Source organism: Lepisosteus oculatus, chromosome 19 (assembly GCF_040954835.1).
Source record: "Lepisosteus oculatus isolate fLepOcu1 chromosome 19, fLepOcu1.hap2, whole genome shotgun sequence".
Classification (NCBI taxonomy): domain Eukaryota; kingdom Metazoa; phylum Chordata; class Actinopteri; order Semionotiformes; family Lepisosteidae; genus Lepisosteus; species Lepisosteus oculatus.
Window position 1 is genome coordinate 15,038,352 of NC_090714.1, and position 20,654 is coordinate 15,059,005.

The 20,654-nt window shown below is 51.7% G+C and overlaps 1 protein-coding gene across 1 annotated transcript; it reads left to right on the forward strand.

The window, feature by feature from the left end:
- Positions 1-37: 37 nt before the first annotated feature.
- On the forward strand, positions 38-16,879 carry nomo (nodal modulator). Its single transcript, XM_015360277.2, has 31 exons — positions 38-292; positions 1,396-1,485; positions 1,953-1,998; positions 2,160-2,260; positions 2,439-2,545; positions 3,037-3,109; positions 3,556-3,708; positions 4,036-4,173; positions 4,555-4,644; positions 5,140-5,245; positions 5,381-5,531; positions 5,910-6,087; positions 6,387-6,528; positions 6,859-6,990; positions 7,101-7,237; positions 7,471-7,558; positions 7,963-8,026; positions 8,306-8,401; positions 9,383-9,592; positions 10,253-10,335; positions 10,462-10,621; positions 10,839-10,965; positions 11,437-11,550; positions 12,201-12,328; positions 12,449-12,590; positions 12,969-13,052; positions 13,716-13,826; positions 14,176-14,277; positions 14,915-15,034; positions 15,329-15,421; positions 15,751-16,879. The coding sequence occupies exons 1-31, from the start codon at positions 164-166 to the stop codon at positions 15,880-15,882; spliced, it is 3,627 nt and encodes a 1,208-aa protein (XP_015215763.2). The 5' UTR covers positions 38-163; the 3' UTR covers positions 15,883-16,879.
- The last annotated feature ends 3,775 nt before the right edge of the window (positions 16,880-20,654 follow it).

Here is a 20,654-nt window from a genome sequence, read left to right on the forward strand (position 1 = left end):
GACAAAATGGTGATCTCGCCGGCGGAACCCTGATTCATTCTATCGTTAGTCCCCAGGCCGGAACCGGCAGCAGCGTGCTGGTTTGACCGAGGGTCCGAGCTGTGCGGGCTAGGAGGGTATTGAGGTTATATCTAGGGGCAGGGTTTCATCTTGGATTGTAGCGATGGCTGTGCGGTGGGCGTTTTATGTCTTCCTGGTCTCCCAGCTTGCTGTCGCCAGGGCTGAAGATATCGTGGTGGGCTGCGGAGGGTTCGTGAAGTCGGACGTGGAGATCAACTACTCCCTGATCGAGGTAGTCTTTGGGTCGCGGTGGAGAGTGGGGAGCCGATCATCTGCTTTCAATGCCCAGAGGAAGATTTCTCTGCCATATGCATTTAAAGAGACATGACATGACGAAAAATAGTGAAACGTCAGCTGTGTTGGTGTCTTAACTTAATCTGCGTTGTCTAAAATACAAGCTCGTATTTACCTATTCTTTGTCCTGTTTGTATTTTGGTGCTACACCTTTGGATGAAAGTTGCCATATCAGTATTTGCTTGGTTTTAGTGGATTTTTTCTCTTTTTTCCCCCGTCAATTTGATCATTTGATCGGTAGTGTCAGAGGTTGGAGTTGATATCGAGTTTCGCAATAACCGTCAGTTACGCTACGTCGAGGGTAGACTCGGGTCTTGAGTTGTGCAGGGCGCCGTCTAACTTCGCAATTCAGCAAATGGCAGCTTGTGCCGATTTCATCAACTGATATGTGCGAATCATCGTTTTAGTGTTTTGTTTTCACGAAATTAATTTAGAGAGACTCTCTGCCCGTGCCTTTTCTGTGTAGTCTTAAAAGCTCTCTGCTGTGGTGCATAACTTCATTGTATAAACGGATCCTCTTCCACGAACTGATGAGGATCATTCAAATCGCGATGTTTTTGTTGTTTAGCATGCGTTTCTTCTTTTATGGTGGCGGGTATTCTTAATTTTCCTTAACCCCTGTTCTTTTCTTTGAGTACTTCCCCTAAACCCCTGCATGCTGACAGAGGCAGGCAGGCACCAGGGTAATAGGATTATGAAGGGGCTCAGAAAGGCTGTGGTGGTGTTTTCTTGTCAGTTCAGGGGGGCACTGAGCTAGCGTTTAGTGCATACTGTTCACTCAGAGTGCCACGGAGTAAAATTAACAATTTATACACTGTGCAAAAAAAATCTGCACTTGCTTTTAGATCCACATTCTATCTCATTCTTCTTGAAATCCTGCAACACTTTTCTTTTGTTCTTAAAAAAAAAAGTGCAGACCATATCGTATCCTGGGCATTGCTTGCATAAACAAACATTACCACAGTCTGGCGCCTTATTCCGGTGTTTTCCGTATTAATATCTTTTGAATTCGACTGATCTTGTCATTTTTTTTTCCTGCAGATCAAGTTGTACACCAAGCAGGGCTCTCTGAAGTACCAGACGGACTGTGCTCCCATCAACGGCTACTTCATGATCCCCCTCTATGACAAGGTGAGATGGGGTACCAGTCCCATGGTCAGGTGTAGCAGACTTCCTGTTGGCCGCCCCTGCGATATAGGTCAAAGCAGGAGATCTAGTGTAGTGTCTTAAAAGGCTACACCAAAATTAACAGTACATCTAAGGTAATATACAGCATTAGTGTATATTAAATAAATTGTATTTGTGTTGTCATGAGATACACTGTCCCCTTGTCTTCTCAGGCTATAGTGTTGAGGTTATGGGTGGTGGCAGGTGGAACAAGATGCCCAGCTGTGTTGAAGCTGATAGCCTGGCTTCTTTCAGGAAATCAGGAAACAGCTGGCTGAGATCCTGGGGTCAATAAGTTACTGACGGTCAGATGAGCTACATGGGCTGAACGTCTCCTTTAGTTTGTAACTTTTCTCATGTTCTTACAGCACATTTTTTGTAATTAAATTGACCTTTTCTGGACTATTTTCCTCCTTTGTGATTCTCTACAGGGTGACTTTGTCCTGAAGATTGAGCCTCCTGTTGGCTGGAGCTTCGGTAGGTGATGCACTCGTTTCCGTTTTCTCATTCTCTTGATGCATGTGAGACCAGGGTCTTATCACCTGTAAGATCACAGTGAGAGCTGGGGCAGTAAGGTTTGGGCCGAAGTTGGGTGTGTTTCAGGTCTGTCTTCCCTGACCTTTTGACTCTCTCTGCAGAGCCCAACAGTGTGGAGCTCCATGTGGACGGAGTGACGGACATCTGCACCAAGGGAGAAGACATCAACTTCGTCTTCACTGGCTTCTCAGTCTCGGGGATGGTGAGATGTCCCCCGCCTCACGCATAAACACCCACATGAAGGTGTCTGACCGAGCCGAGCTCGGAAATATGTCCCGCGGACGTCTCCGTCTTTTCCGCCACGCTCGCCCTGTGCTTGATCCTGCGTATCTGCCGCGAGAGGGAGTGTTTATTTCCCGCCTGTGCCACCCACCCTCCAGGTGCTGAGTAAAGGGCAGCAGTCGGGGCCGGCGGCCGTGCAGGTGGGTCTGCGCAGGGCAGGGGAAGAGGCAGACCTGCAGACCGCCCACACCCAGCCGGAGGGGAAGTAAGTCAGTCTGACGCACCTGCTGAGGTTTCCCCGAACGTCTCTGTCATTCCACACGAATTCATTCGTTCGTTCTGCGAGTCATGAGGCTTTAAAATGAAAGCACGTCAGCTGTTGGGTCCAGTGTATTAAGAAGGCTTCAATCATCATATGAAAGAGGAAGTGTAAGATGTACATCTGGAACTTACAGAAGCAGATACTGAGCTTTTATGTGCAAGTGGTGCGGAATGCACAAGGTATTTGCATTAATGTTGCAGGCGATCTTGCTGTTCAGTATCACACTTGTACACAAACTTGACATTACAAGCAGTTCGCAGGTGCAGATAAGCCATCATGTGACAAGGTGACAAGGTTCGCTCGCCTGACATGGCTGGTGATTGCTATACTAATCAGAGCTGAAGCAAGCGGCGTGGATGGGTTGTGGACTGGATCTGCGGTGTGTTGTTTCGCGACGTGGTCTCTTTCACAGTCTTTCTTTCTTCCTCTCACAGGTACACCTTCTCCAAAGTGCTGCCTGGCAGTTATGACATTGTTGCATCCCATCCATCCTGGCATCTCCAGCAGGTGGGTCCTGGGCTGCAGTGGGGTCTCTTTGTCCTGGCCGAGGATCACCTTGGTGTGAAGTAACAGTATCTGTTAAGCAAAAAGTCTTATGAGTTTCTTTTCATGGTAATGATTTTTACTGGGGAGTTACTCACTATTGTCAGTCTGAAGGCTTTCTTGAAGTGTTGAGTAGTAATTACTGAAGAATTACGTTTCCTGTAATGGGTTTTCTATTAATTCTAATAAATGCATCAAAGATTAAGTGTGATGTCTACTACAGGATTGTATTTAGACTGGAGATTGCCAACATTTCAGTCAGTCACCAAGGAGGCGTGGCCCCCTGGTGGCTGGCTCACTAAGGGGGTGTGGTTTAGAGGGGGTGTGGTACCTAAAGGGGGTGTGGCACCACGAGGGTGCATCCTCAAAGAGGTGTGGCTCAGCATACAGCTCCTCCCTCTCCCCAACAGGGCACCACGACAGTTCGGGTATCCAACTCCAATGCCCAGGCTGCAGCACCTCTGGTTGTGAGGGGTTACGATGTGTCGGGGGCAGTGCGCAGCGATGGGGAACCCATGAAGGAGGTCACATTCCTGCTGTTCTCAGCCAGTGTCAAGAAAGAGGTAAGAAACTCAATTTGAATCCCATTATTGTTAAAAAAAATCATAGGGACATGTCAGAAAATCTCCTTTTTAACAGTACACATTAAAATAAAACGGATACCGTTGTCACATAGCATGAGTTTTTGACTAATAGACAATGTTTTCATTGTTGCAGATAATCCCCAGGTGTTGTGCTCTAGGGATTAAAGCCTTTTATATACTAAAAACTCCTGTGTTTCCCAGTTGATTGAAGTTAACGTTTCCCTAGTAGACCTTATGATGTCGATTTCCATGTGTGCTTGGTACCTGCTCTGTTACCCACTCTGAGGGCTGTGCTTTGTGTCCCAGGATATTTCGGGGTGCAGCCTGTCTGCAGTTGAGGGGGCACCCTCAGGGGGCGAGAGCCTGTCCTACCTGTGCAGTGTGCTGTCCCGGGATGATGGCACCTTCGTCTTCCCCTGTCTGGCTAGCGGAGATTACACCGTGGTAAGACACCGTGTGGTCTGGCTGCCCTGTGTTTCATTGGAGGTTTCCGAACTTGTCTGTAGATTAGACCTTCATAACTTTATTCCTGCGGTCTGGACTGCTCATGCACTCTTGGATCCTGACTTTGCACTCATTTAACCCAATTCTATAGCATAGCAGCACATGGTTAATTTCTTTATTAGTTGTAAATATACTTGTGTGTAAACAAAGAGTGAAGATAAAGATTTCTATGACTCTACTATGATAATCCAGTTTATCAAGAGGAAATATAGGGCTCACTCCATCCATCCGACAGTGCGTATGCTTTCCTTATGCAGTGGCTGCATTGTTTCCCATCATCCTGTTCTGGCTTGTGATGTACTGCTCTGTGCTGGTTTTCAGATCCCTTTCTACAGAGGAGAGAGAATCACCTTCGACGTTGCTCCTGCCCGAATGGATTTCACAGTGGCACACAACAGCTTGAAACTGGAGGTGTGGGTTTTTTTTTAACTACTTTAGGACTCAGGCTCTTGCAGGAGGTCTTGTCTTGTCTTGACTGTTGCGGTATTACAACTGAAGAACTCGAGTACCAGTATGAGCATAAAGAAATCGTGGGAGTCTGAGTGAACAGAGCAGCCTGCTTGGCTCTGGAACAGTGGCCTGGTGTTTTGCTAACCGGTGCAGGCGCTGTGTGTTTAGCTAGATTTACAACTCCAGGGCAAACAGGCAGGCAAGACTGCTGATGACCCTTCTCACCTGTTTCATTACCTTCTGCTTAAAACCAGAACCACTTGGTACTTGAACAGCTTCCTTCCTTTGGGCTGAGCCAGAATTCCTGGTTGTGTGTGTGCCGTCTTCATGACGTCCGTGGTCTTGCCCGTGTGTGGTATATGCGGAACGCGTCTGCAGCACCACGTGCAACAGAGCAAATTGCTTGTGCTTGAGTTGGTGCCTGGCAAATAAAGGAGGTTCCGGTTCTGCTTCCAGCCCGTGTTCCGTGTGATGGGGTTCTCCGTGATGGGCCGGGTCCTGAACAGTCCAACGGGGGCTGGTGTGCCCGACGCCACCGTCACTCTGAACAACCAGATCAAGGGTGAGTAAGACTCTCTGATTTCTGTTCGCTTCATCCTATGCATCTGGTTGGATGTGGAACCAGACAAGAGTAGTTCATGGTGTTTTTGACAGTTTTGACAGCCGGTCCGTTAACACAGCTCTCCCTTTGCTCCAGTGCTGACGAAGCAGGACGGCTCTTTCCGCCTGGAGAACATGACTGCCGGTACCTACACCATCCGCGCCCAGAAGGAGCGCATGTTCTTTGAGCCCATCACGGTGAAGATCGCCCCCAGCACGCCTCAGCTCCCCGACATCATCACTGCAGGGTGAGGATCCCGGACTGACCGCCTACTGCCGAGAGCCCTGTCACAGGATTTACAGACAGAGCACCCTGTACACTGTAGGAGCACCCTGCAAACATGGCAGCATTTGTTTTTTGGTGCAGGACAAGAAAGCGTTACCAAGTCTGCCTGGTAAGAGATCTTATCCGACACGTTGAGTTTCATCAGTGTGTTGCCAGGTTGGTGTTTCTAGCATGGCTTGCCTTCTGAGGACTGGAGCTGTCCAGGAGGAAACGCCACAAGCTGTCAGTGTCCGTTCCAGAGTCTCGTGTGGGCTATCAGTCTGTTTGATGGGGAAACTTTGTGCTGGGGGGGTGTTGTGTCCATCACCTGGTGCTCTGACTGGGCTCTGCCTCTCTGCAGGTTTAGCGTGTGTGGGCACATCTCCATCACCCGTCTGCCAGAAGGTGTGAAACAACAGGGGCGCTACAAGGTTACTCTTGTCCCCCAGGGCAAAGACAAGAGCAGTGCCCGCACCACTGAATCTGACCACCGGGGGGCGTTCTGCTTCCAAGCCAAGCCTGGGGATTACAGCATCCAGGTAGTTCAGTCACCCCTCTTCCTCCATTGCTCTCTCACCAGTGGAATCCCTCTCCCCCCATCTGCCATGAAGGAGCTTAACTGGTCATTCTTCTCCTCGTACTCCTTTCTATGATTTTGTTTCATCATCTTGTGGCTGTTGTGCAAAAAGTCGTTTTTTGAAGAGACCACGTGACTGGTATTATAATCAACCAAGAGGTCCAAGGGCGTAAGCTGAAGCGATCAAGTTATTTCCTGCCGCGCTGAACCGCGTGGGGCTCTCCCGCCTCCCTCTCAGTCACTCCCCTCGTCTCTCTGCAGGTGTCCGTCCCGGAGTCGGAGCTGAAGGCTGGCCTGGCTCTCCAGCCCCAGTCCCTGGACGTCTCCCTCTTGGACCAGCCCCTGTCCAACCTGCGCTTCACCCAGTTCATGGCCTCTGTGTCTGGGAAGGTGACCTGCCTGGGTGAGTCTGCCGGTGCGGGGATGAGGCCGGGCAGCAGGGGCGTTTGTTTGCTCTTCTATGAGCTCTTCCTGCTCCAGAAATGGACAGCTCTGCTCGCAGCCTTCCTCCTAGCTTTCAGAAAATGACCGGATTAAGATATTGAAAACTATAAAGGAAGAACGGAAAGCTTGGAGAAACTCTGTCCACTGGCCTCCTCAGTCCTGGTGTCTGGTTTTTTTTAACAGACCCTGCTGAGGATGTTGACGCAGTTTGGTAGTTGCTAGTTTTTGCCGCCCATACTGTGTTTTCTTTCGTCCTGTGAATGTAAGTGTGCACCCGTGTGTCCCTCAGCGGCCTGCGGTGACCTGGCCGTGACCCTGCAGCCTGTGAGCCGACAGGGGGAGAAGCAGAGCGTGCAGGTGTCCAGCGGGGCGGAGGTCGCGCCCTTCTCCTTCGAAGGCGTCCTGCCGGGGAAGTACAAAGGTGAGTCCGCCGCGCTGGTCCCCCCGCGGAGCGGGCGTCTCACATGACACGCGGGAGTCCAGCCCGGCGCACTGTCGCACTGTTCCGTTCTCTCTCTCCCCCCCCGTCAGTGAGCATCGCTCACGAGGAGTGGTGCTGGAAGCAGAAGTCAGTGGAGGCGGAGGTGGTGCTGTCCGACGTGCTAGGCGTGGAGTTCAGACAGACGGGGTACATGCTGCGCTGCTCGCTGTCCCACGCCATTACGCTGGTCAGTATGACAGGGTGCCCCTCTCTCCCGCCTGGCTGTAGAGTCTTCTTGTGGGGATTTCCTGTGCGACACCAAAAGGGCTCCTCTGCCAGATACAGCGGGAGAGTATAGGCCGGGCTTCTGTTGCAGATTCCCTGTGGAGATTGTAACCCCAGTCTGCTCGCTGCTGGTGATGAGAGCCTCTTTGCTGACCCCCTGTGGCTCAGCTCCCTCGATCTGCTTCTCTGTTTCAGGAGTTCTACCAGGATGGCACCAAGCCTGAGAATGTGGGCGTCTATAACCTGTCCAAGGGTATCAACCGCTTCTGCCTGTCTAAGCCAGGTACAGCCCTGCTCATGTTCCTATAAGGAGATGCTAGCCCGGCGTTGACTCGTTACTGCTTCATCGTGTTTGAAAACCAAGCTCGCGGGCACAAACACATGTGATTAGTCTTTCATAGACAGAAGTCTCTTGTATTTACCTATTTAGGGTGGAAGCCCATTCAGCTTTCTAGCTCAAAGTGGATGAATGACCTCTCTGGGTCAGTGTGAATAGAACTGAACTGATTCAACATAATGTCCCACGCCTCTAATCATCCTTGAACATGAGTCATTTCTGTTTCACTACTCATTTAGATTTCTGTACATCCTTTGTTGGCAACCTTCAGTGAAAGCTCATGCTGTTTAGACTTGCCTTGGGCTTGTGGTATGACTTTGTTCGTTCTCTGAACCCCTTTATTTCTCCAGGTGTGTACAAGGTGACTCCCCGGTCCTGCCACCAGTTCGAGCAGGACTACTACACCTACGACACGTGAGCTTCCTTCTCCACAGCCATCTAGAAGCGAGCAAACAATGCAGAACAAATATAGGCTTATTGCTTTCTTTACAAAACTTGATCAGACTGTGCAGTTTGAAAATTCGAGCTTTGTCATCATCATCAAATGGATTTATTAAGGAGGGGACCAAAATGCAGTTGAACCACGTGGATCTGGAATGTTGTTTGTCTGTCATATCTTCGTCTTGCATAGTATCTGGTTAGGTCCTTTATCAGATGAGATCTGTTTCATTAATGGTCAGCTGTGTGTTCCAGGATGGCGCCAAGCATCCTAACCCTGACAGCAGTGAGACACCATGTGACCGGGCTGATCACCACGGACAAGCTCCTGGACGTCACCATCACCATCAAGTGAGTGAACCCCCCCAGTCCAGTGTGTCCGGAGCCCAGCTGACCTTCTCTGGAGCTCAAGGGGTTAACTGCACTAGTCCCCTTTGTAGTGTTCTGTTTGCAAGTTGACGTTAAAGAACATATAGCCAGCAGCCATACCACCCTGCAACTCAGAACTGGCAGCCCACTGAAGCTCAGCAGGTGTGAGCCTGGTCAGTACCGGGATGGGAGACCTCCTGGGAAAAACTGCTGCTGGAAGAGGTGTTAATGGGGCCAGTAGGGGGCGCTCACCCTGCGGTCTGTGTGGGTCCTAATCCCCCAGTATAGTGGCGGGGCACTGTACAGTAAAAAGGCTCCGTCCTTTGGATGAGATATAAAACTGAGGTCATTAGAAATCGCAGTGTCATGAAAAGAGTAGGGGTGTAACCCCGGCGTCCTGGCCAAACATTTCCCATTGGCCCTTATCAATCATGGCCTCCTAACAATCCCCCTCCATGAACTGGCTTCATTACTCTGCTCTCCTCCCCACTGAGAGCTGGTGTGTGGGGAGCGTACTGGCACACTATGGCTGCCATTGCATCATCCAGGTGGGGCTGCACACTGGTGGTGGTGTAGGGGAGTCCCCATTACCTGTAAAGTGCTTTAAGTGGAGTGTCCAGAAAAGGCGCTACATAAGTGTAAGCAATTGTTATTATTAGATCCGCTGCAAATGAGAGGAGGCCATTCATCCCATTCAGTTTGCGCCTGGTGGTTAGTAGATGAGATCCCATGATCTCATCCAGACGCTTCTTGAAAGAAGTCAGGGTATTGTTTTCAACAACGCGGTCGGGTAGCTTGTTCCAGACTCTCACACGAGTATGTCTCCTTGTTCTTGGTTTTAAATCGCATCCAGGCAGATCCCTCTTGTGCCCCATGGTTCACTGTTTGTAAGAACCTACAGCTGTCCCAGATTGATCCAGCAGAGCCTGGAGCTGCGTCTGTGACCGCGCGCTGTCCCCTCAGGTCCTCTATCGAGAGCGAGCCGGCCCTGGTTCTGGGACCCCTGCGCTCCCTGCAGGAGCAGCGGCAGGAGCAGCAGCTGCAGGAGATCGAGCTGCGGCGACAGGAGAGGGAGAGGAGGGGCGAGGGGGAGGGGAAGGAGAGCCCTCCCGTTCAGGAGAGAGCCGAGGACCTGCGGGGGCCCTTCACCTACGAGTTCTCCTACTGGGCCAGGTACATTTCAGCTCATTCTTTGTGGAAGATACGATCAGACTTAAGTAAGGGGCGGAGCAGTGGCTCTGTGGCTAAGGATCTGCGCCTGTGGCTGGAAGGTTGCCGGTTCAAATCCCACAGCCGGCAGAGGAATCCTGGTCCGTTGGGCCCCTGAGCAAGGCCCTTCACCCCAACTGCTCCAGGGGTGCCGTATAAATGGCTGACCTTGTGCTCTGACCTGGGGGCTTCTCTGGGGGCTTCTCTCCCTGTCTCTGTGTCTCATGGAGAGCAAGCTGGGGTATGCGAAAAGACACAAATTCCTAATGCAATAAATTGTATATGGCTAATAAAGTGATCTTATCTTAATTAGGGGTTGGAGGCAAGTAATATTCTCTGTAGCTCACACATTCAATTTTTTTATATTACTTTTTTTTTAATTTATAATACCAGGTATTATTTTCGCAATACCGATTTTGGCTTCTAATGTCTTGGCTCCCAGCTCCGTGACATGACTCGGGCTTGAACCCGCCGCTTTAATGTTAATTTGCCTCTACGTCGAGATTTGGGTCATTAGTGTTTTCATCTTATTCTCACCTGAGAGGAGTACGTGTTTTTTTGGTCGGGGGCGAGCGGTTCTCTTTCGTCCGGTTAATCCGTCTTTCTCGCGCGTGCCGTTCTCAGAGCTGGGGAGAAGATCACAGTCACGCCCTCCTCCAAGGAGCTGCTGTTCTATCCCCCGGAGGTGGAGGCCACTGTCACTGGAGGTCAGAGGTCCAGCCTGTGCCTGTGTAGTGTCTGTCTATGTGTGTGAGAAAATGTTCTTGCACCCGAGAGCTCCCTGCAGGATTGATGTAGAGGTGTGCTGTCCCGTCTCTGTGTTGTGATGGCAGAGAGCTGCCCGGGCAGACTGGTGGAGATTGAGGGGAGGGCTGGCTTGTTCCTGGAGGGGCAGATCCACCCGGAGCTGGAGGGCGTGGAGATCACCATCACCGAGCGCGGGGCCAGCTCGCCGCTCATCACCGTGGCAACCAACGAGGGGGGAACCTACAGGTGAGACTTGCTGTCTCCCCCCACCTTCACGCCATGGCTACCTGCGTAACTACCTGTGGCTCCACAGAACCTGGCAGATATCATCAGGGCATCTGTTGGGCTCTAAACACAGGCTGCACAAAGGCAGTTTCTCACCGAAAGAGTGTGTTCTGCTTTTCCCCAACAGGACTGACAAGTTTTTTTTTTGTCCCCCTGCATCTTTGTCCATCCCTCTCAGTGTGGGGCCCCTGCACAGTGACCTGGAATACGACATAGCAGCCAGCAAGGAGGGCTTTGTCCTGACGCCGGTGGAGGCCACACAGGGGGACTTCAAGGCCTTCGCCCTCGCTGGGGTCACCTTCCAGGTAGGGGCTGCTGGGATAGGGCTGGGGGGGGCAGTTTTCACAGACCACGGAGAACCCGCATGTAGAAGAAACCTTGAGCCAGGCAGTTCATTTCATTCAAACACTACTTTTCTTTTCAGACAAAAGAGTCTTTGTTGTCACAGTTGTTTTGTGTCATGAGCTTTGTTCTATCCAAAAGAGCCCATATGTATACCTCTATTTCGGAACGGATCTATGTCTAAACACTGAAGTTCAAACAGTTCTGTCACATTTGAAGTGGTGTTGTACTGGGTCTTGAAATTTGATCCAGTGAAATTTGATTTCTGCAACCTCCTCTGATAAATGAGTGTTTAAATAACCAGTAATTCAACTTTTCGCTTATTCAGCGAGATGTGAATTGTATCTGCTGTGGGTCCCAATTACCAACCAAGCAGCGTGGTGCCCTTTCATGACTGGCTGTGGTGACTCCTTGATCTGCTCTCTTTGTTCCAGATCGTAGCAGAGGACAGACAGCCTCTTTCGGGGGTCCTGCTCTCTCTCAGTGGGGGGCAGTTCCGCTCCAACTTGCTGACGCAGGACTCAGGAATCCTCACCTTTAACAACCTGGTAAAGCCCTCTTCCATCACGTCACAAAAACATGATGAATGAGAGGAGGGCCATTGGCACATTTAACTTGTTTGGTTTCTAATAGCAATTGATAATTTGAGGGTTCTCCCACAGCCCTTCCTTGAAGGAAAACAAGGGTGTGATGTTGAAGAGCATGTCTGGGTCTGGTACAGTCCTTTGTGATTGCTCCACCTGTCCTCAGCTTTAGATGCACGTACTTTCCTTTTGCGTCCTCTGGTTTGTGGGCCACTGTTAAATCCTGAAGAAGTCGTATCGGGTGGAGCATCGCGGTGCTTTTGAGGATTTTGAACACTTAACATCTGGTGTAACCAGCTGCTGTTGTGAAAAGTGGGATTTGATCAGGTAGACGGTGTGAGTATTTATCACAGTGGTTTTTAGGGTAAGTGTTCATTAACTAGTCCAAGCTTCATTTCAAAGCCATCCAAGAGATGCCAGCTCTGGGTATTTAAATATTTTGTTGAAATTTTGCTGGGATTCTTCTAACCTGGGAATTGTAACTGGGAAACCAAGTCCCTCGTGACAGACTACATTACCGTTAGTCCTTCAGCAGTCACAGGGACAGTCTCTTACCTTGCCGGCCTTAGGCACGTCTGTGATTTCTCTCTCTCCCTCCCCCTGACTGTCTTCAGAGCCCAGGCCAGTACTACTTCAAGCCCATGATGAAGGAGTACCGCTTCGAACCCGCGTCCCAGATGATTGAGGTGGAGGAGGGGCAGACGCTCAGCATCGTCATCACCGGCTACAAGACCGCCTACAGGTGGGCAGTGGGCGTGTGGGGTCAGTGGAGCTGACGGCAGGACAGGAAGTCTAGGGTTGTGGTTGTACCCATTTCTCCATCTCCCTTATTTGATGTTTTACCCCCTCTGTACCTCATTAGCTGCTATGGCACCGTGTCGTCCCTGAGTGGCGACGCGGAGCAGGGGGTGGCGGTGGAGGCGGTGGGCCAGGGGGAGTGCAGCCTGTACAGCGAGGACACCGTGACGGACGAGGAGGGCCACTTCAGGCTGCGGGGCCTGCTGGTGAGTTCACTGCAAGCTGAGCAGTCCCGTCACCCACCTCACGCACACGCCTCTGCCATCTGTACGTCTGCAAACACACGCCGCCCCGATGCACAGCGCCCGCTCGAAGGCACACTGCCACGCCTGCATCTGCGCGTTCGGCATCGTGGATGGTCTGATGCAGATACTAGCGCAGAACACTGGCCAGTCATATCATTGGTGCAGGAGCATTGTGGGAAATTTGCTCAGTTGCATTGCATTGTGGTATTGCACTCACTTTTAGTGAACCCAACACTACGAAGGTAGTTTTTTTCCATCCGGTGCGCGCCGTCACGTACCAAATCTGTGGACTACGCGTCGCACTCCTCCGCTGACGCCCGGTTTTCTTCTCTTTGACAGCCAGGGTGTACGTACCAGATCCAGCTGAGGGCGGAAGGCAACGAGCACATCGAGAGGGCCCTGCCGCAACACCGGGACGTGAAGGTCGGTCCCCGCCGTGCCTTCTCCGGAGTCGCTAACTTAATTGCCAGGCCTGGAAAGCCAGGGGAAGGAGATAAATCCTTACAATCTGGAATGATCTTAAACAAACACTATGTGGTCATGGATTATTGGAGCCCTGACGCTCCTCTCAAGTGATAATATGTCAGTAGGAGGCTTAAATTCTGGTGGCGGTTGAGAAACTGAGAAAGGTGGCAGAGCGGACTGCTGTGAGGGTCAGCGGTAATGTTTGTTCATTGTCGTGAGAATAGTCATGGGATGCCGTGATGGAGATGTTAAGGGAGCCCTGTGTTACAGCTCCTGGGATCGCCTGGCACTTGCAGGTCAGCACAGGTCTGATGTGCACAGACAGCACTGGTGGCTCCTGTCAGAAAGCCGCAGGCGACCTACACGGTGGCCTAGATACAGAAACGGAGCTAATAAGAGGCTGTGTAACAGAGGGGCTGATAAGGCTGCACCCAGCCTGAAACCAGTTATCTCTCGGCAGCTCTGAAATTGATGCCTGTGATGGCTGGTGTGGCCTTGTCGCAGGCGGGCGCGGGGGGGTTGCTCCCGTACAGGCGGCTGGCTAACCCCAGTCTCACACCGGTGGCTGATTGCCGGTGTGTGGGGGGGGGGAGTGGAGACTAACCGTGTAACCGTCTGCAGGTGGAGAGCAGCGATATCGAAGGAATCAACATCATCGCCTTCCGGCAGATCAACCAGTTTGATCTGAGTGGGAATGTGATCACGTCCCCGGAGTTCCTGCCCACGCTCTGGGTAAGACTCTGCTGCCGAGAGGCTTTGCTGTAAAAGCTGTGCATGCTGGGGGCTGGGCAGTCAGCCACTTGGGGCCCTCCTCCTTTTGCTACCTGGCCCTCAGGCGCTCAGCATGAGCGATTGTACCTTAATCGTCTGTGGCCCTGTTCCCACAGCGGTCTAGCAGACAAGGCCGCAGTCGACAGTGAAAGACTACGGCACAACATTGACGCAATTCCCTTATCATAAAGGGATCTGAGCAGTGCAACGTGACTGGCCCTGAGGGCCTGCAGGAGCCGTGCGCTGTCCATGCTGGACTGGACTGTGTGCTGCCCAGCCTCTGAGCTGTGCGTCTCTGCCCCTCCCGCAGGTGAAGCTGTACAAGAGTGACAACCTGGACAACCCGGTGCACACCGTCTCCCTGGGCCAGTCCCTGTTCTTCCACTTCCCCCCACTGCTGCGTGACGGAGAGGTGCTGGCCGCCGGAAACTCCTTCCAGCTCCCTTTGTTACCAATTCCGACTTCGAGCAGTTTTTGTAAAGATCAGCCTCGTTTCAGTAGTGGACCTATATGTGCTCCGATATTAGTCACAGCTGTCCTAAAGACAGCTTCATCTCTGGTGCCTGGGCTGAATCGGTATATCCCAGCTGCAGAATCCGACTCCTCTTCCACGCGGCTGTTCGCCCGACTCCAGAGCCCGACGGCACCAAGGGAATATTCTGTCTTGTCAAATTCCTGCAGTTCACAGAAGCTGGATATATTATAAAAAGTAATCGCATTCTCATGACGCTTAATGGCGAGAGTGACAGCTGATTTGATTTGGGATTTCGACTTCAATAACTTCGTTGTTGGCTTTTGGCAGTAGTACATTGTTTGCAGACTACAGGTAGATTAATCTCCTGTCTTGTGGGAGCCCGTGCAATCTAATTTAAATTTTTTTTTTTTTTCCCCGCGCTCTGACCGTGTTCCGTTATTAAAAATGTTTGCGTCACGAAATGCGCTCTGACCCGATGTGATGCAGTCTCGACCCGGACAGGGAGGAAGTCGGTGGCGGGGGCGCTGCTCTCTGTCCACGTTTGTTGACGCCCCCTGTCTTCTTGTGGTTCCAGAACTACGTGCTGATGCTGGACTCCACGCTGTCTCGCTCGCAGTACGACTTTTCCCTGCCTCAGGTCTCCTTCAGCTCCTCCGGCTACCACAAACACATCACCCTGGCCTTCACCCCCACAGTGAGTGTCCCACTCCTGCACCCTTGCTGTTGCTCCATGCCCATGGGCACGGTTTTCCACCAGATTGTTATTATTTTACGACAAAAGCAAGTTTTGTTTTTGTTTTTTAATCCCGTGCGGTAAGACATGATTTTTACAGGAAAAAGCAAACAGCGCCAGACACCTGACCTTGCCTTTTGGCGATCTGAAGGGCAGACGTTTTATGTCTCGATCCGCGAGCAGGCGTTTTCATGACCGTGGGGAGGGTTGTGATTCAGCCTGTGTGAATATTAATCCGGTTGGTGTGTTTTCCAGCGCAAGTTGCCGGACCAGGATGTGGCCCAGGGGTCCTACATCGCCCTTCCCCTCACGCTGCTCCTGCTGCTGGCCGCCTACAATCACGAGAAGGTACCCACCTGCCCTCGCCCTCCTGTCCCTGCTGCTTCGCCCAGCTGCCCAGTCTGTGTCTGCAGTACTGTGCGCTCCTGTGAGGGCTCCACTTGCATCATCATGCCCTCCTACACTTGCTTCTGGAATCTAACTGTTCTTACCAGGGGGTTTTTCTTATCAATGTGCAATAGTGCTAATCAATACATAACACCATTGGTTTGAGTTTTGTGGTCTGGGCTATTGAATCCACAGATGCAAACACTGTTGTCAAGCTTAGCTTGTATGACAGCTCGTTTTGCATCGTGCAGAACGGTGTGGCGGAGTCTGAGTGCTCTTCTGGGTTTCAGGTTATCCCGTTGCTGCTGCAGCTGGCGAGCCGGGTGCAGGGGGTCCGAGGCTCGGCTCAGGCCGGTGGAGACAGTGCCAACCTGGATGATGCCAAACGCCTGGTCAAGAGGCAGAAGACCAGGCGCACCTGAGTGGAGGGACATGTGCCACAAGGCTCCTCCCACCTGTGACATCACAGAGTGGGTGGGGCTGCCAGAACCGCGGACACTCCCATTTCATCACCCCCGGGGAAGACATGCCGATATTGACAGCGTGGATTGCGCCACTGGAGGCGACGGCGGGGGGTGGGGTGTTGGCGTGGCCATCACTCTCATCCACGCATGAGTGCACACCCGCTGGCATCCCTCGCATCCGCTGAGATGGACCTGCGGAAGGAAGCTGGTCACACCTTTGTCAGAATCCACACTGTCAGTGCGCGGTGTTCCTCCTTGGAATCCGGGACTTGATGCCAGAGCCCTTCTGAGCAGGGCAGGGTTATGCGGGTGAGAAGTGTCCTTGTGTCACCTCTCTGTCCTGTGCTTAGTTCATGTGGTGGGTCAGGGGACATGTTGGCTGCAGGTGGGTTTGTGTGTGGGGGGGACTTGGGGAATATTGGGGTTCGAGATGGGGTGATTTTCTTTTTAGTTGTAATTTATTGACAAGTCGGGTTCAGATGTCAAATGTAATTCCCAGTAGCCCTCAGGGATTTTCGAGATCTGGGGATGCTTGCCTTTCCTGTTTCAGTGTCTCTGCCAGTGGTGCCCAGTGCCCAGGTTAGAAGGGAGGAGGGCAGCAGTGCTGTTATGCCCACAGACTCACGCAGCACACTGGTTCACCAGATTCCAGGGAAGGAGATTCCCCTTTTTCCAATTAAAAACATGACGAATTTATCATTATTAGGGAACTCACTATATATTGTCCGTCAACATTTGTAAGGCACCTTTTTTTTGTTTTCAGCGTGGGACGGCGTTCAGCTGATATGGTTGGGTCAACAGCGGTCATCAGTGTCGGCTGAGCAAGCCGTTGGTTCAGCCCCCCCTTATTTTCTGTAGTGCGACAGTGCCGTCTGAGCAGGGCTGGGGCGTGGTTCTGAGGGAAAGAGTGAACATGAGCTGAACTAAAATAAAACGATCCGAGTGGTTAAACTGATATTGATTTTTTTTTTTTATTAAACTTGCACATAAAAAAAAACAAACTCGGATGATGTCATCCTGCAGCTCTGGAGCTGGAAATACACCTCCTCGCACAGCGCTTAAGAGCCGTCTCGGGATTTATGAGCCGACGCCTGGGGAAGAATGTGCAAGGGGAGCTGCGGTTCCCCAGACGGCCTGTGTGTGGCAGCGTTGAGCTGCAGACCAGGCGGTGGAGAAGCAGGGCAGTGTGCCCAGCTGCTCCAGTGATAAATCACTGTCACGGTAGCACAGGTCTGGGCGCGAGCAGCCGTTCATCTCTCCCCCTCGCCCCTTGGTGATGTTCAGAGGGCCACACTGGAAACTGAAGCATCGGGCACATTGATGCTTAAAGCTTTTATGCTAGAGAATGTGCAGGAATACAGCATAGTCGAGGGCTAATTTACCAGTTATGCTGAAGTAACCTTGCAGGGGTAGCGTTGTTCGCAAATCTATATTCAGGCTCATGCGTTTTCTATGCATTTTTTTATTTATTTTATTTTCCTTGTCCCTTTTTTAAGGTGCTGAGTACAAAGACACAGCCGTCTTGTTGCCGGGCTATGTTAAAGGACCAAGAAAAAGGCGCGTTTCTTTACCCAAAGGGTTGTGGGAGTGTGAAACAAGCTGCCCAGCCATGTGCCCTGGCTCACGCCTCAGTGAGATCCTTAGATGAATAAGCTGCCAAATGGGCTAGACTGTCCAGGTGACTTCTGCATTGTCATCTTTATGGCTTGCCCGCATAAAATGCACAAGATTATTCAGTTGATGCATATGGGCACTTCCTGTCCTTTCAGTAAGCCGAAGGAAATGAAGGGGTTTCAGCTGCTTCAGCCCGTTTATCGTCTAGCTTCACTGGAGTGGAGGTTCCATTGCCTGACTAGGAACACGCAGCCATAGGGGAAGAACCTGACCCTGAAAATAAAATGAAATAAGCAGCGAGATTTCATAGAAGCATGTGAAGTCAGACTTTGCAGGGGGCGGGGGGGAGAATCTTGTCAAAGCTGTTATTACACTTATTTTCTCGCTGCTGTTCCTAGTAGACATAATTAGTAGCATTTAAAAATCGACAGGAAGTACAGCAGACAGCAGACGGAGCCCGTAGTATCGTGTGGAACTCTGCGGTGATGATAGTTGCACTGAGATGCAGTGTGTCTTTCGGAGCACATGAGTCTTCTCCACGCGCAGCAGCAGGTACTGAAACTCCTCCAGCTGGGGGGGGAGATGACTGGGTTTTCAAGAGCAGCCTCCCCATTGAGGCCTTGCAGCCTTAGTCGTCCAGGATGGTTAGGGCACGGCCCCCAGTGTGTGTGTGTGTGTGTGTGTATCCTCCGGTCTGAGCCCTGGCTCCAAGCCTGTGAGCACCAGAATGTGAGAGCTGCTCCAAGGGGATGCGGACACGGACGCGCCCACTGAGGCACTGAGAGTGTGACATGCACAGCTTGCAAGAAGGGAGAGAAACAGGCGGAGCATCCAGACGTGAGTCTCGCCAACCAAGCGCACAGGCGCCGGGTTACTGGACTTCTGTCAGCCTGAGATGGAGAGGGAAATAAAGAAGGGAGAGACAGTCCTGTCCGGGTTTCGGGTGCATAGCAGCACTGACACCCCAGCGGTCGGGGTTCACTAAAGCAAAGCAGTTACAGTAGATGAGACAAACCCAAGACCTGTAGCCCCAGCTCTGCGGTACGAAGATGGCATCAGATTGTTCTGTGTAATGATGAGTGAGGTTTCTAGGCCAGCGTGCACTTTGCTGTCACTTGAGGAGCTGCTCTGGTGTTATATCATTGCATTATTTTTCCACCCATCATTTATTTTATTTTTTATCCCCGGTCTCGTAGTCGCCTGTGGGGTAGTGCAGTTTTCTCAAAAGTGCTCTCTGGCCCCAGCGTAATTTGAAAGGTGTCAAATGAGTTCGTACCCCCGAGCTTGTGCCCCCTGTGCCCCAGGGCACGGCAGCATGTCGGTCCGTCCGAGTCAGTCCCGCAAGAGCAGGGGGCTGGAGTTATTGCACTGCTGATACGAGGTGTAAGTGACTCTTTTAAGGATGTGGTTAAAAAAAAAAAAGGCAATTCATGAAATATGCATGCAAATAACGGAGGACTATTTTAGCATGGAGAAACCTGAGCAGAATGGGTAATTGTATCTACTGCCCCACAGCGAGGGAGCCGGAGAGCAGGAAGGAGAGGGGGCGGCTGTGGACTGGGAGCTGCCAGCCCTGCCTGTCTGTCTGGATGGAGGTGGGGGAAATGCAGCCTGTCATCTCAGTGAAACACAAAGCCAAGGATGAGTGATGCCTCAATGTAATTATATTATGTAGCAATTCCGCCCTGCCACCGCAGCAGAGCTCCCGTTACACATTACCCAGAGCTCTCGCCGGAGCGCCAAGCCTGTCCGCTGTTGCTCACGGGCCTGCTTCACACCCCTTCCTCCTTGCACAGGTCCTCCAGGGGCCTGTGTCAGAGCTCCAGTGTGTTCCTCCATTCTCCTTGAGATTCCCGCTACATGGCATCCGGATGGCAAAGGCTCGGGAGCGATTTGGAAATATCTTCCGTTCTCATAGGCTTCAGACGGTAGAGTCTGAGACGTTTACTCAGATCCCTGGACAGCCCTGGAAGAATGCAAACGGAAAAGAGGTGTTCTCAGGGTCTCGTCACTTGTCGCAAAAAAAGGCCAAAACCACGCAGCTGCCGAAGGAATCTGTCTTGGCCCTCCTGGGAGAGGAGGTGTTGAGGTCTCAGCCTGGAAAAGGGATCTGGTGGAGGGAGGCTGCCTGCTTATTTACGACAGAGTTTGTGTCCTGGAGGGTTACAGGGCAGAACTTTCCAATGGCCTCCTTTTGAAATCCATTGAGCAAACCGTTTTAAAGGTGATATTCCTGCAGGTGTAATTCAAATAATCTGGCTTTCCTGGGGCAGAATGTGTCGAAGATTCTGAAGTCACCTCAGAAGCTGTGCTTGGTCAGGGCTGCCAGAGGACAGTGTTCGGCCGGCACTGAGGCAGCTTGTTTCTAAGGGTGTGTGCAGTCTATCCATGATGTCTACCACACTGGTCTTGGCAGTTAGTCTGGGAGGTTAGTTCTGCGTGCTTGGTCACCCTCAGTGCAGAGCGCCTGCCTGTGTCACTTTGAGCGGTCATGCTACGATCCAGACATATGTCTCCCGGCGGCCGCTGGGCATTAAAATGAGACGTCTCATTTCGTCTGGATCTCGAGCCAGGCTCGGCCGTCTGGAAGGTGAATGAACTCCCCCCTCATAGGACGTGAAGCTCAGCGCACTGGGAAGCACTGTGCTTGTTCACCTCACTACACACAGTGCCCTGAAGGGGTGCCCTCTCTCGTTATCAGTCATGGCTGACCCGGACTCTCCCAGCATGCTCTGTGGCTCCATGACCGCAGCGTTATCTCCGCCACCCTGCTTGAAGCTGGCAAGAGTCCTGCCCACGCACTGCCGCCTGACCCTTTTTGCTGCCTCTGAAAAGATTTTCTGCAGGAGGCAGAAAAAGAATCCCCTCTGTGCAAGCACTAAAATAAGGAGGCTGGCAGATGGAGGATTCTTCCCAGAGCCAACCCGGTCCTCCTCACAGGAGCTGGGTGTCCACTCCCACAAGGCCGAGTGTTTCCGTGGTTACGGGCGTTGTCAACGCCGCTTCGTCTGAACTAGGCTGAAGTGTTCGCAACCCAAAGCAAAGCCCGTTACTAGAGTCCAGAATACACAGGATTTTTCCGTGCAAGCTTATAGAATTTTATTTTAATCCTTCTT

Excerpts from the sequence above, each read along its gene's own strand:
- nomo (XM_015360277.2), top strand. The coding sequence starts at position 164 with ATGGCTGTGCGGTGGGCGTTTTATGTCTTCCTGGTCTCCCAGCTTGCT. Across the intron at positions 4,174-4,554 it reads CTAGCGGAGATTACACCGTG|ATCCCTTTCTACAGAGGAGA; the intron begins GTAAGACACCGT and ends GCTGGTTTTCAG. Across the intron at positions 6,529-6,858 it reads TGGGAAGGTGACCTGCCTGG|CGGCCTGCGGTGACCTGGCC; the intron begins GTGAGTCTGCCG and ends TGTGTCCCTCAG.